The following is a 15919-nucleotide window of genomic DNA, read 5'->3' on the forward strand; positions in this document are numbered from 1 at the left end:
AAAAATGGGTATTAGGCTGGCTGACATTAGCGATGTGCTAATGTCAGCTGAACATAACTATATTAGTGCCAGCTCACTGCCTGCCGCCGTTATTGGGAAAAATAAACTTTTATAATATGCTAATTAGCCTCTAGGAGCAGGGGGGGCGTTGCCCCTGCTCTTAGAGGCTCCGTTCTCCCACCTTTGGCTACGCCCTGCTACACTAGATTGACAGGTCCAGTCATCGTTGGTCTCCTACCTCCAGTCCTGTCTGCAGTGTAAATTTTGCGCCTGTGCCGAATACTGAACGGTGCGAGATTTACACTGCAGACACAGCGGGAGGAGGGCAGCGCTGCCCTGGCCCTGTCAATCAAGAGAAGAAGGGTGTGAAAAGAGGTGGGCAAATGGAGCCTCTAGAAGCAGGTGAATGCCCCCCCCCTGCTCCTAGAGGCTAATTAGCATATTATAAAAGTTTGTTTTTCTCAATAAAGGCTTCAGGCAGTGAGATGGCAGTAATATGGTTATGTTCAGCTGACATTAGCACATCGCTAATGTCAGCCAGCTTAATACCCATTTTTCAGGTGACAGAAACCCATTAATCCTGTTTGACACAGAATTCTATGACTCACTAGTGGATTCCGATTATAAGCAGCCTCATCTATGATAAGGCGTTTTCCAGTAGAAGGTCTCCTTAGGCCCCTCAGTAAATAGACTGTTCTATGTAGTTACGGACCCTGCAGCTATATCCTCTCTTAGATGTCACACAGTAACCTGCAATTTCTGAGAAAACTCATCCCATCATAAGCTACAAGAAAGAGAAGAACTTGGAGACATTGCAGCCTACCATGAGAAAAGAGGTGAGAAGATATGGGTTTTTCTGTGTGTCAAAGACCAATTTCACATTGAAGGGAAGGGATGGAGAGTATGTTGTAAATTCCTCAAAGCTGTTTGCTTTTATAAAGCAGTAATCCCAGCAGACAGAAAAAGTGATACTCAAAGGGTAAAACTCAACATGAAAAAAAAACTTAACAACCAAAAGAACCAAACAAATGCATCTTGTAAAGGTCTAGGTACTCTGTAACCTAAATCCAAAATAACATCATGATTGTACAACTTGCCTTCATTTAAGTTTTGTGCGAGGGGTGCTAATGATTTGGTTTGATTGCTTTAAAAACATCTTAAAATAGAAATAAGTGAAAAAACATGTTACCTTTAAAGTTAGGTCGTATTCTTGCATCGTAACCAGAAGTTCTGCCCATGAGTTTGTCCAGAAAATCTGATGGTGACATTGGTGAACTACGGGATCGGGCACTGTCTGTTTCTTTGGTGGCAACCAAACTAAAAAATAAGTTTAAAAACTCATTAAGTTCAGAATTACAGAGCGATAAAATACATATATTGACTATTCCAGTGAACCTGCAACTAACCAAAATCACATAAAATAATATCTGACTGTTCCTCAAACTGCTTTGGAAAGAGAAGACTGTATCACCCATTATCGACATGCCACCAACATGCTCTGGAGATACACAGTATACAAAGTATACACATGCTATGCACAGTATAAACTTACTGTACTCCCATCAGTGTCAGACCCCATTGGGAATCACCGTGTAATGTGGGAACAGCAGACACATAAAATATGTTCAATACAAAAGCTTTATTTAAATTTGTGAGAAACTAATGAAATCTCTGAAAAAATTTAGCAGATGTTCCACAGGGTTCAGTTCAAACCCATGGCACAATGGTTATTGCTTAGAGATTTTTCAAAAACAGACAGAAATAACCTTTAAAAAACGTAGTTGCGGACCATAGTTGGCACTGCCTAGACCTTGATTGAATGGACTTCAGAATTGCAGTGTCTGATATTAAGAGATCTTTTATTATACAGTGTATTCAATGCGTTTCTGGGGCAGAATTACCCCCTTCATCAGGACTATTTACAGTATGACATGGGGGGGTAAGGCTTGTGGGAAGGGGTGGGGCTAGGTGAATAGATAAACATATATAGCATATACAGAACATTAGTTACATATATAGATTTAAAATACAACATAATGTAGATCACAATGTGCAGTCCATCTGTCTGAATGCATTTTTCTTCCTCTGGGGGTGCAGGGTGGCGCCGCACGAGTGGGTGTTATTCTGCTGTCTGTGGGGAATGGTTCTGAGTATATTTTCTCGATCGTGTACTCAGATTGCTTAGATCTTGATTTGCGAGTGGCGTGTTAGGTAGAGACTGGCCCACTGTTGCTGTGCTGCAATAGATCTACGCTGAGGTGCTGGTTCTTGTCCCCCAGGAGGCAAGATATATCCAGGTGTGTATTCTAGGTACCTAAATCATAGGTATACTCGGGTTGTGGTTAATGGGTGTTTTGGGGTATTTATATTTATTGTTGCATTTATACCATTTATAATATCATTTCATGTATTTCATTCAGGCCATTTGGAGTGAGGGTATTCAATTGATAGATTCAATACACTTCTCTTTTTTGGAGGAGGTCGAATCTATTATAGGGATTAGGTGGTATGAAATCTATTGGGGTGATATGTATCCGGTGTCTTTCTTTTTCAGGGGTACTCATGCAGTGTCTAGATAGACTGTGTTTGGTGTACAGTTTCTGTATATTGTGACAGTGCTGATTTAGGCAGCAGTGTAATGGTTGGGTGGTGCGTCCTACATATTGCAGTCCGCACTGGCATTCAATCATATAGATTATATGATGATGATTGACAGGTTAGGTGATGTTTGATGCTGAAGGAGGTCTTGTTGGTGTTTGAGGAAAAGGATGGTTTTTTTGTGTGTGATGGTCTTACAACAGAGGCAGCGTATTTTTGGGGTTTGTTTAATGTCTGTGTTTTTGCGGTTGTGTCTTTTCAGATTATGTTTTGGTTTGCTTGGTGCTAGTAGGTTTCGGATTGTGGGGGCTCGTCTGTATGTGATTTTCGGTCTGTTTGGTAGATATTTTTTGAGGTATGGGTCTTGTAGTAGGATATGCCAGTGTTTCTGTAGGATTTGTAGAAGGACAGAATTAGACGTACTGTACTGCGTGACAAAATGAACGGTTTCCAAGGGAGCAGGTTCTTTCATACTTGGTTGTAGGCATTCAGATTGTGTTAATTTGTGGCTTCTTTTGTATGTATTGGATATGATTTTTTCGGGATATTGTTTCTCTTTGAATCTTTTTTCTAGTAGTTTTTATTGTGCAGTGAAATCTGTATCATTGGTGCAGTTGCGTCTTATGCATTTATATATTGGCCATATGGAATTTTCCTGAGTAGAGTTGAGCGGACACCTAGATGTTCGGGTTCGGCCGAACTTGAAAAAAAAATTTGGGTTCGGGACCAGAACTTGACCCCGAACCCCATTGAAGTCAATGGGGACCCGAACTTTTGATCACTAAAATGGCTGTAAAATTGTCATGGAAAGAGCTAGAGGGCAGCAAAAGGCAGCAAAACGTGCTTAAGAGCATGGCAAATGCTCTGCAAACAAATGTGGATAGGGAAATGAATTTAAAAAACATAAAAGACCTTAAAAAAATAAAAATTAGGAATGATGTAGGAGGAAGAGGTTGAGGAGGCGGTGAATGGGTGGATGTGGTGGATGTGGCCGTGTAGGCTCACGTGGTGGTCTAGGTGGAAGCGGCGGCGAAGGAGGAATAGGTAGCCAACACAGATGTGTGTTATTTAGCATTTTTACATTATTTTGGGTATCCCCCAAAATATTTGGACATATAAAAAAATAATAATAAGTGCACTTGAGTACAAGGATGGATGGTTGAGGCTGTTAGAACTGTCTATTCTGCACAAGGTACAGACAAGTCCTGAGGGATCCAAGCCTGGTTCATTTTAATGAACGTGAGCTTGTCCACGTTGGCTGTGGACAGACGGCTGCGTCTGTCTGTAATGACGCCTCCTGCCGTGCTAAATACACGTTCAGAGAGTACACTGGCTGCAGGGCAGGCCAGCACCTCCAAGGCATACAGGGCAAGCTCTGGCCATGTGGACAATTTGGAGGCCCAGAAGTTAAATGGGGCAGAACCATCAGTCAGTACGTGTAGGCGTGTGCACAAGTACTGTTCCACCATATTGTTCAAATGCTGCCTCCTGCTAAAACGCTTCATATCAGCAGTTGGGGCTGGTTGTTGCGGCGCGGTGACAAAGCTTTTCCACATGTCAGCCATGCTAACCCTGCCTTCTGAGGTGCTGGCGCTGACACAGCTGCGTTGGCGACCTCTTCCTCCTCACCTGCCTTTGCCTTGTGCTTCCACTTGTCCCCCGGCGTCAGTCGGGAATGCTCTCAGAAGCGCGTCTACCAGCGTGCGCCTGTAGTCGCGCATCTTCCGATCACGCTCCAGTGAGGGAACTAAGGATGGCACATTGTCTTTGTAACGGGGATCCAGCAGGGTGGCCACACAGTAGTCAGCACACGTTAAAATGTGGGCAACTCTGCTGTCGTTGCGCATTCACTGCAGCATGTAGTCGCTCATGTGTGCCATGCTGCCCAGAGGTAAGGACAAGCTGTCCTCTGTGGGAGGCGTATCGTCTGCATCCCCCATATCCCCCCAGTTATGCACCAGTGATGGGCCCGAGCTGCGTTGGATGCCACCCCACTGTGAACATGCTTCATCCCCATCCTCCTCCTCCTCCAGTAGTGGGCCCTGGCTGGCCAAATTTGTACCTGGCCTCTGCTGTTGCAAAAATCCTCTTTCTGAGCCACATCTAAAAAATACTGGCCTGAAAGTGTTAGAGATGACCCCTCTTCCTCCTCTTCGTCCTGGGCCACATCCTCTTCCATCATCGCCCGAAGTGTTTTCTCAATGAGACATAGAAGTGGTATTGTAACGTTGATAACGGCGTCATCGCCACTGGCCATGTTGGTGGAGTACTCGAAACAGCGCAACAGGCAACACAGGTCTCGCATGGAGGCCCAGTCAATGGTGGTGAAGTGGTGCTGTTCCGCAGTGCAACTAAGGATGGCACATTGTCACATTGCGTGCTGCAGCTGAAACTCCACTATGGCCTGCTGCTGCTCGCACAGTCTCTCCAGCATGTGCAAGGTGGAGGTCCACCTGGTGGGCACGTCGCATATGAGGCAGTGAGCGGGAAGGCCGAAGTTAAGCTGTGGAGAAGACAGCCGAGCGGCTGCAGGATGAGAACGCCGGAAGCTCGCACAGACGGTCCGCACTTTACGCAGCAGCTCTGACATGTCGGGGTAGTTGTGAATGAATTTCTGCACCACCAAATTCAGCACATGCGCCAGGCAAGGGATGTGCGTCAAACCGGCTAGTCCCAGAGCTGCAACGAGATTTCGCCCATTATCGCACACCACCAGGCCGGGCTTGAGGCTCACTGGCAGCAACCACTCGTCGGTCTGTTGTTCTATACCCCGCCACAACTCCTGCGCGGTGTGGGGCCTGTCCCCAAACACATCAGTTTCCGAACGGCCTGCTGACGTTTACCCCTGGCTGTGCTGAAGTTGGTGGTGAAGGTCTGTCACTGACTGGATGAGGAGGTGGTAGAAGTGGAGGAGGAAGCCGAGTAGGAAGAGGAGGCAACAGGAGGCAAAGAATGATGCCCATGCGATCTTTGGCGGCGGAAGGACGTGCGCCAAACAGCTCTCCACCTGGGGCCCAGCCGCCACTACATTTACCCAGTGTGCAGTTAGGGAGATATAGCGTCCCTGGCCGTGCTTACTGGTCCACGTATCTGTGGTTAGGTGGACCTTGCCACAGATGGCGTTGCGCAGTGCACACTTGATTTTATCCGATACTTGGTTGTGCAGGGAGGGCACGGCTCTCCTGGAGAAGTAGTGGCGGCTGGGAACGACGTACTGTGGGACAGCAAGCGACATGAGCTGTTTGAAGCTGTCCGTCTCCACCAGCCTGAATGACAGCAACAATTGTACAAGCTATTTAGGAGAAATCGCTCTTCCACTACAGCTGTGATCCAAAGAGTCATCCCCACAGGGAAGATACGGATGCAGTTTGTTTGATACAGCGAACCCTGAATGTGATATATCTACATTCATGTGAATCTAGCGATATCCATACGCCTTCTATACATTGTTTTTTATTGTTGCTTTTTATGTATTTTTAACATATTTTATTTAACTATATGTATACATGTTTATGTAGTGTAATCAAATTTTTGGAGTTTACTTCCACGTGATATCCAACTGTTTTGAGTGCCGGTTCCATCTGTCCAAAAACTTTTACTCAGAACTAGGGGTGTTTCTTTTGAACCTGAGAACCAGGCGTGGTTAACCAAAGTGAGCCATCTGTCCATTACCTGTAAAGTAGTATGACGCTTGTTGATTGGCTGCTGTGCAGCCATTCAAAAAGCGCCAAGAAAGCGCCGAACACCGAACCCGAAGTTTTACGTAAATGTTCGGGTTCGGGTCCGGTTGCCGAAAAACCTAAAGTTCGGTACGAACCCGAACTTTACAGTTCGGGTTTGCTCAACTCTATTCCTGAGCCATTTCTTGTGATGGAAACTCGAATATTGGATATAGCTGATCGTGTCTACGGTCTTAACCACTTACCGCTAAGCTAACGCCGAAAGGCGTCATCGCGGCGGCTCCCCCAGGCTACGCTAACGCCGATTGGCGTCATTACGCGTGAGCCGAGATTTCCTGTGAACGCGCGCATACAGGAGCGCGCGTTCACAGGAACGCATAGTGCACAAGTTCTTCTGCAGCCTGCCGGCCGCGATCATTGGCTGGCAGGCTGTAGATTTTTGAATGGACGAATGAAATGCTTATATCAGACGCTATTTTGAAAATAGCGTCTGATATAACTGCTGCCTGGTCCTCTGGTGGTCCCTTTCGCTTGGATCGACCACCAGAGGACACAGGCAGCTCAGTAAGTAGCACCAAATCACCACACTACACATTAGACATTACCCTGTCATTTATTTAACCCCTTATTTAGCACCTGATCGCCCATATTAGACTCCCTGATCACCCTGATCACCCCCTTGTCCACCCCCTGTCACTGATCACCCCCCTGTAAGGGTCCCTTATCACCGCCAGTTAGTTAGCCACTTGTTAGGTAGTTTAGCGCCCACCGCACTGCAGTCACCGATTAGTCGCTGATTAACGTCATCGCTGTCATCAGCACTAGTACTATATAGTATCTGTAAGTGATCAATACTGATCGCAATCAGATCTATATAAGTACATTAGGGTCACCTTAGGTTCTACAAAAAACGCAGTGTTCGCCCGATCAGGCCTGATCTTGTGCGCACACTTGCGTTCAGTCCGCCCCACCGCAGTGACAGAATTTTTTTTTTCTGATCACTGCAAAAACACCGTAAAATCGCTGCGCCGCTATAAAGATCACTTTTGAGCTTTTTGGATCTTTATTAGCGGTCGCAGCTTTACTTCGCAAGCACTCCTTTTTGCTAGGTAGGTTTGCTCTTTTTCCTGGGTAGTCTCAGAGGAATACCCCCTAAATTTAGTGAACCCAAAATGTCAAACAAGGGGTATTCCGCTGAAGAGGCCTACAGGATTCTGGCCCTGATGGATGAAAGCGATGGGGACGACTCACCCGCTGAATCCAGTGGTTCAGAATATGAACCTGTAGACAGCAGTGCTACTCTAACCGCTAGTGAGGATGACGAGGTAGAGGTCCCTGCTACGGCCAGACGTACCCGATCCCATGTCAGGGTTCTGCCTACCCTGCATGATGACCCTCATTTGCAGCAGAGTGGTGCTAGCGCTGATCTTGTTTATGGTGCGGCATACACCAGCAGCGCAGCACATCCTGGACCTTCTACCAGCACTGCCGTATTCCCTGGTGAAGTGGCGAGCACCAGAAGGGCAGTTCCAGCTGGTACGGTGGCACGTGCAGTAACTCCCCTGTCGCAGCCACCGCGTTCACAGGCCCGTAGAACCCTTAGTCTCCCAGAGGTGCTGGCAAATCCCAATTGGCACTCCCCTGCTTCCGCCGCACCCGTATTGCCCCCTTTCACCGCCCAGTCTGGAGTTCGCGTGGAGACGGCTCATTTAGGATCGGCCCTTCAGTTTTTTGAGCTGTTCTTCACCGCGGATCTCTATGACCTAGTTGTGGCAGAAACCAACCGCTACGCCACACAGTTTATTACCGCCAATCCGGAAAGCTTCTATGCCCAGCCTTTCCGGTGGAAACCAGTCACCGTTTCCGAGTTAAAAAATTTTTTGGGCCTTCTCCTCAGCATGGGTCTAACAAAAAAAAATGTATTGCGGTCATATTGGTCTAAAGACCCAAAACATTACATGCCCATGTTCTCTGCTACAATGTCTAGGGCACGTTTTGAGGCCATCATGTGCTTTATGCATTTTACGGACAATAGCACCTGTCATCCAAGAGGCCACCCTGCTTATGACCGGCTCCATAAAATTCGGCCCCTCATAGACCATTTGTCATCCAGATTTGCAGATGCGTATACCCCTAATCAAAACATCTGCATAGACGAGTCCCTAGTACATTTTACCGGGCGCCTTGGCATAAAACAGTACATCCCCAGCAAGCGCGCCCGTTATGGGGTCAAACTGTATAAGCTCTGTGAAAGGGCCACAGGCGATACATATCGTTTTAGGGTCTATGAGGGAAAAGACTCAAAACTGGAGCCGGTCGGATGTCCTGACTACCTGGGGAGCAGTGGCAAGATTTTCTGGGACTTGGTGTCACCCTTACTCCACAAGGGGTACCACTTATACGTGGACAATTTTTACTCAAGCGTGGCCCTCTTTCGGCACTTACATCTAGTCGGAATTCAATGCTGTGGCACCGCGCGACCTAGTCGCCGGCGCTTCCCCCAACGGCTCGTTAGTACCCGACTTGCACGGGGGGAGAGGGCTGCCTTGTGTGACCAAGAACTGCTCGCGGTGAAGTGGAGGGACAAGAGGGACGTTTACCTTCTGTCCACCATTCACGCAGACACGACTGTCCAAATTGAACGGGCAACTGGAGTCATTGTGAAACCCCTCTCTGTCCATAACTATAACCTTCACATGGGAGGGGTGGACTTCAATGACCATATGTTGGCTCCCTATTTAGTTTCCCGACGCACCAGACGCTGGTATAAAAAGGTGTCTGTTTATTTAATTCAATTGGTGATGTATAATAGTTTTGTTCTCTACAGTAAGGCTGGGAGAACAGGATCCTTCCTAAAATTCCAGGAAGAGATCATTTCGGAACTCCTGTATCCAGGAGGGTCCGTGCCCCAAGGCCCTGATGTAGTGAGCCGGCTACATGGCAGACACTTCCCGTCTGTCTATCCTGGTACCCCAACTCAACGTTCCCCAAGAAAAAGATGTTGTGTCTGCAGCAGGGGTGGAATAAGGCGTGACACCACCTTTTTTTGTCCTGACTGTCCTGACCAGCCTGCCCTATGCATAGGGGAGTGTTTCCGCAAGTTCCACACTCAGGTACACTATTAGTGTAGGGATCGCGTGACACAGGACAGGCACACAGGGCTATTAGGGCATTTTCACACAGAGCTGCTACAAACCTCTCCTTTCACCTGGGACAAAGTGCATAATGTACTTCGCCACATCTCTGGGCGATTTGCGCTTTGCACATTGTCCCATGGGGAAGGAGAGGTTTGTCCTATAAAGGTAAAAAAACAAAAAAACAAAAAAAATCACCGGTAAGCAAAAAAGTTATTGTTCTGTTTCAAAAGTTTATAAAAGTTAATGTTCTCTAAAGTTAATGTTAATAAATTTATTACGTTGCGGCCTGTTTTTTTTTTTTTTTTTTACCTTCTAGGTGGACCAAGCGATCAAGCAGCTACAGCACTGATGTGCATTCTGACAGAAGCATTGCGCTGCTGTCAGATTACACACAACTCGGTGTATGCGGCGCTGCAAGACGAGATTTCTCCTCTGCAGTAAAAGATACGTTTGCCGAGGCATATGAGCTGAGGAGGTGGCGGTGTTCATATACTTTGGCAAACACTTTGTATATATAAAAAAAATAAAAAAATCCCGGCAATGATTTATTTATCCACATCGATTGATGTGAATGGATAAATCTGGTTTGCCAGGGCATACGAGCTAAGTGGGTATGAATGTTGGGCGGAGCTCCTATGTCCTGGTAGACGCCTTTCCCCTCCTTTTTCTTTTTGGCAGAGATTTCTTCATCCACATTGATCGATGCGAATGAAGAAATCTGTGCCGTTCATTTTTTCTTTCAGCCCAGAGGCTGAACAGAAAAAAAAATCTCATTACCCGTATGCTCAATATAAGGAGAATAGCAGAAACTCCTAATGCTGGGCATACATGTAATGATTGCGGAGACCCTCAAATGCCAGGGCAGTACAAACACCCCACAAATGACCCCATTTTGGAAAGAAGACACCCCAAGGTATTCGCTGAGGGGCATATTGAGTCCAGGAAAGATTGAAATTTTTGTCCCAAGTTAGCGGAAAGGGAGACTTTGTGAGAAAAAATGAAAAAAATCAATTTCCACTAACTTGTGCCAAAAAAAAAAAAATTTCTTTGTACTCGCCATGCCCCTCATTGAATACCTTGGGGTGTCTTCTTTCCAAAATGGGGTCACATGTGGGGTATTTATACTGCCCTGGCATTTTAGGGGCCGTAAAGCGTGAGAAGAAGTCTGGGATCCAAATGTCTAAAAATGCCCTCCTAAAAGGAATGTGGGCCCCTTTTGCGCATCTAGGCTGCAAAAAAGTGTCACACATGTGGTATCTCCATACTCAGGAGAAGTTGGGGAATGTGTTTTGGGGTGTCATTTTACATATACCCATGCTGGGTGAGATAAATATCTTGGTCAAATGCCAACTTTGTATAAAAAAAATGGGAAAAGTTGTCTTTTGCCAAGATATTTCTCTCACCCAGCATGGGTATATGTAAAATGATACCCCAAAACACATTCCCCAACTTCTCCTGAGAACGGAGATACCACATGTGTGACACTTTTTTGCAGCCTAGGTGGGCAAAGGGGCCCACATTCCAAAGAGTACCTTTCGGATTTCACCGGTCATTTTTTACAGAATTTGATTTCAAACTCCTTACCACACATTTGGGCCCCTAGAATGCCAGGGCAGTATAACTACCCCACAATTGACCCCATTTTGGAAAGAAGACACCCCAAGGTATTCCGTGAGGGGCATGGCGAGTTCCTAGAATTTTTTATTTTTTGTCACAAGTTAGTGGGAAATGATGATTTTTTTTTCTTACAAAGTCTCATATTCCACTAACTTGTGACAAAAAATAAAAACTTCCATGAACTCACTATGCCCATCACGAAATACCTTGGGGTGTCTTCTTTCCAAAATGGGGTCACTTGTGGGGTAGTTATACTGTCCTGGCATTCTAGGGGCCCAAATGTGTGGTAACAAGTTTTAAATCAAAATGTGTAAAAAATGCCCTGTGAAATCCGAAAGGTGCTCTTTGGAATGTGGGCCCCTTTGCCCACCTAGGCTGCAAAAAAGTGTCACACATGTGGTATCTCCGTACTCGGGAGAAGTTGGGGAATGTGTTTTGGGGTTGTCATTTTACATATACCCATGCTGGGTGAGAGAAATATCTTGGCAAAAGACAACTTTTCCCATTTTTTTATACAAAGTTGGCATTTGACCAAGATATTTATCTCACCCAGCATGGGTATATGTAAAATGACAACCCCAAAACACATTCCCCAACTTCTCCTGAATACGGAGATACCACATGTGTGGCACTTTTTTGCAGCCTAGGTGGGCAAAGGGGCCCACATTCCAACGAGCACCTTTCGGATTTCACCGGTCATTTTTTACAGAATTTGATTTCAAACTCCTTACCACACATTTGGGCCCCTAGAATGCCAGGGCAGTATAACTACCCCACAAGTGACCCCATTTTGGAAAGAAGACACCCAAAGGTATTCGCTGATGGGCATAGTGAGTTCATAGAACTTTTTATTTTTTGTCACAATTTAGTGGAATATGAGACTTTGTAAGAAAAAAAAAAATCATCATTTTCCGCTAACTTGTGACAAAAAATAAAAAGTTCTATGAACTCACTATGCCCATCAGCGAATACCTTAGGGTGTCTACTTTCCAAAATGGGGTCATTTGTGGGGTGTTTGTACTGTCTGGGCATTGTAGAACCTCAGGAAACATGACAGGTGCTCAGAAAGTCAGAGCTGCTTCAAAAAGCGGAAATTCACATTTTTGTACCATAGTTTGTAAACGCTATAACTTTTACCCAAACCATTTTTTTTTTATCCAAACATTTTTTTTTTTATCAAAGACATGTAGAACAATAAATTTAGAGCAAAATTTATATATGGATGTCGTTTTTTTTGCAAAATTTTACAACTGAAAGTGAAAAATGTCATTTTTTTGCAAAAAAATCGTTAAATTTCGATTAATAACAAAAAAAGTAAAAATGTCAGCAGCAATGAAATACCACCAAATGAAAGCTCTATTAGTGAGAAGAAAAGGAGGTAAAATTCATTTGGGTGGTAAGTTGCATGACCGAGCAATAAACCGCTAAAGTTGTGGAGTGCCGATTTGTAAAAAAGGGCCTGGTCTTTAGGGGGGTATAAACCTGTGGTCCTTAAGTGGTTAAATAAGATTTTTGTGATAATTTTGTTGTCTTGATTGGTTACGATGATGTCTATAAATTCCCATATATGTGTATCTTCAAATTCTCCCATAAAAATATTAGCGAACGCCGGTGCTACCCGCGTCCCCATCGCGGTCCCGGTGCGCTGATGGTAAGTGTTATGGTTGTATATGAAGTAATTGTTTTCTAATATGAACCGGAGGCTTTCTGCTAGAAATTCTATCTGAGGTGGTTTTAATGACTTGTCTTTTGCAAGAGTGTTTTTTACCCATGGAATACCTATTTTTTGCTGTATGTTAGAGTAAAGGGCAGTAACATCGAGTGTGAGTAGACCATAATCCAGTAACCACTCTATTGTTTGTAGTTCGCGTGTCAGTTGACTTGAATCATGTAAATAACTGGGTAACTGATTGACATATGGTTGTGGGAATATGGTTGTGATAAATTGGTGTTTGCACATTTTGTGTTTGATACTATCTGGTGTCCTGGGGGATGGGTTGTGCTTTTATGGATTTTGGGCAGATGGTAGAAATATGGGATGCAAGGTGTTTTCGGGGTTAAGAAGTTTTTTCTTTTTCGTTTATGTACTGATGTGCATAGGCTTCTTTTATCATTAGGTTCAATTTTTTTGTTATTTCTGGAAATGGGTTGTTGGTTTTTTTTTCATAGTAGTTAGGGTCTCCTAGGATATTTTCTGCTTCTTGTTCATAATCATTGGTGTTATGTATCACTATTCCACCACCTTTGTCTGCGGGTCGTATGATTATTTCATTATTGTTTTTGAGACTGTTCAAGGCTAGTAGTTCTGTTTTGGTTAGGTTCCCTTTATAATGTAGGGTGTTTGTGTCATTAATTTTTGTTTTGATTTCTTGTGCAATTAACTCAAAAAAGGTTGGAATAATGTGTCCCTGGCTCTGTTGGGGGAAGAAGTTGGATTTTGGTCTCACATTTTAAATGTTTGTATGGTGGGCTTGTATGGTCATTTTCTGTGGTCCGGTACTGAGGGATATTTTTGTTATTTTCTATCTCAAAACTTCTTTTGATAGTTAGGTTCCCTCTGAATTTCTGAGTGTCTATATAGAGTTCCAGAGGGTTAATTCTATTCTGAGGGCAGAAGGATAGGCCTTTTTGTAAGAGCTTAATCTCATGGGCTGTCAGTTTATGAGTCGATAAATTGAAGATTTTGATAGTTGATGTGGTGTTTATAACTGCATTTGGTTTGTTAGATGAGGTTTTTAGTGCTATTTTTCAAATTTTTGTTTTCTGTGCACCTCCTCTTTTTCCTTGTGGTCTATATTTATTTTTCCGGGTGTTGGTTTGTAATATTGCGTGATTTTTGGGTAAAGGGTGGTTTTGTTCATGGTTGGGGTTGGATGTTGGTGAGTATCGGCCAGACATAAAAAAGGTACCAGTGTGCAGGAAGCTGAGCTGGTGTTGTCGATAGTAATGATATTTTCAGTATATACGGACGGTATATCCTGCTTGTAGTTTGCTAGGGGCTGTGGGCTGGTAGGTGAAGGGATAAGATGTAGGGTGAGATCTGCAATCTGGTGTAGGGTGGGGTTGTTAGTAAATGACCCCTCTGGTGACTTTGGGAGGGCGTCTGTAGTAGCGGATTTGAAGTCCATGAGATTTGGTGTGTCCTCTGTAGTGTTGGTGGGGGGTATTTCTCTAGGGGGGCATCACATCTCTTCTACGATTCTTTGATACTAGGTACTTTGATCTGAGTGCCCTAAACGGTTCAAGGAAACAATCTGTGTCATTTAGTTCAGCGCATGGTATATAGGGTTCATTGTTGATGGAGGGGGGTGCTTGGCTTATTATCTTCCTGGGGTTATCTATTTTGTGGTGATTGTCCAGGCTGGTTATGCTAGGTGTAGGATCTATATTTTTATGTTGGATATTAGGGGAATGTGCATTTATGGATTTAGAGTTATTGCTGGTGGGGGGTTTGGTTGTGATAGGCTTCATGGATTTATTTTGGTTTCTATTTTGTGGTTTGTGATATTTTTGGTTGGTGAAGTGGCGGCTCTTATGGTATAGTGGGGTTGCTGTGGCTTGTCTGTTGGGATAGTCTAGTGTCGGATGGTTGTGTGGTCTAGAAATTGTCTCTCGTCCTGGATTAATGTTATTGTGATTGTGTTCGCCTTGTAGTGTTCTGGTGTTATCTGATTGGTTCTGTTTTTTCCAATCTCGATAGGAGTCTGACTTTCTGTCCTTTCTGTCCCTTTGTAGCTTTGCAAGCAAAAGATAAGTCATTAAAACCACCTCAGATAGAATTTCTAGCAGAAAGCCTCCGGTTCATATTAGAAAACAATTACTTAATATACAACAATAACACTTACCATCAGCGCACCGCGGGACCGCCATGGGGATGCGGGTAGCACCGGCGTTCGCTTATATTTTTATGGGGGAATTTTAAGATACACATATATGGGGACACCAGATATATAAAAACAATGTTGTATACTATAAAAGATATATAGACGATTTGTTCATCATCTGGGATGGTGATGAGAAATCAGCACTTGATTTCTGTAACAGCCTCAACTTCACAGACTGGAATATCACCTTCACACCAAAATTTTGTAGAAAATCAATAGAATTTCTAGACATCATCATAACTAATCTGTCGAATCCACGAATCCCTCGAATTTTGCTGGATTCATGGGATTCGTGGACTTGAATCCCGACGTAATTTACGAAATTCGAATCCAACGACTCCCGCCGTGACATTATGTCCCCGCGCCACGTCCCCGCGCCTCCCGAGAAACTTGCTATTTCCCCAGTGGCGTCACCAAGGGGGGGGGGACCAGAGGGGGCCATGGCCCCCTACATCACGCTGTGTCCCCCCATGTGCCCCCCCAACTGAAATGTGCCCCCATTCATTTTGACCGCTCACAGGAGTGTACATTCCTTCTAAACTGTAATCGGTATACTCTGACCTGGTCCTGCAGTAACTTTAACTTTAACTTTAAATCAGTGCTCGCTTGGAAACAACTAACAGGCAGTGTGGGCACTGCCTGTAGGCTGTAGCCTTGCCCTGTTACCGAAGCTAGCTGAGGAGTGGTGTAAGGTACTAGTAGAGATGAGCGGCCACTTATTTAAAGTTAAAGTTACTGCAGGATATGGATTACAGTATAGAAATGTGACTGTAAAATGTACACTCCTGTGAGCGTTGGTGTGGGGGACCTGTGGATGACACTGTTATGAGGTAGGATCTGTGGATGACACTGTTATAAGGAGGGGGATCTGTGGATGACACTGTTATGGTGGGGGGGTTCTGTGCATGACACTGTTATAGGGAGGGGGATCTGTGGATGACACTGTTATGGGGTGGATCTGTGGATGACACATATAGCATAAGATGCTATATACGGTATGTTT

At 44.6% G+C, this 15919-nt stretch overlaps 1 protein-coding gene across 1 annotated transcript in view; it reads right to left on the reverse strand.

Annotated features, from left to right (window-relative positions):
* GLRA3 (glycine receptor alpha 3) overlaps positions 1-15919 on the reverse strand; it is a 328913-nt gene that overhangs the window by 269529 nt on the left and 43465 nt on the right. Inside the window, exon 2 of the mRNA XM_040420529.1 lies at positions 1190-1317. Within this exon, the coding sequence (XP_040276463.1) occupies positions 1190-1317 (128 nt within the window). The remainder of the gene's footprint in view (positions 1-1189; positions 1318-15919) is intronic.

Source organism: Bufo bufo, chromosome 2 (assembly GCF_905171765.1).
Source record: "Bufo bufo chromosome 2, aBufBuf1.1, whole genome shotgun sequence".
NCBI lineage: Eukaryota > Metazoa > Chordata > Amphibia > Anura > Bufonidae > Bufo > Bufo bufo.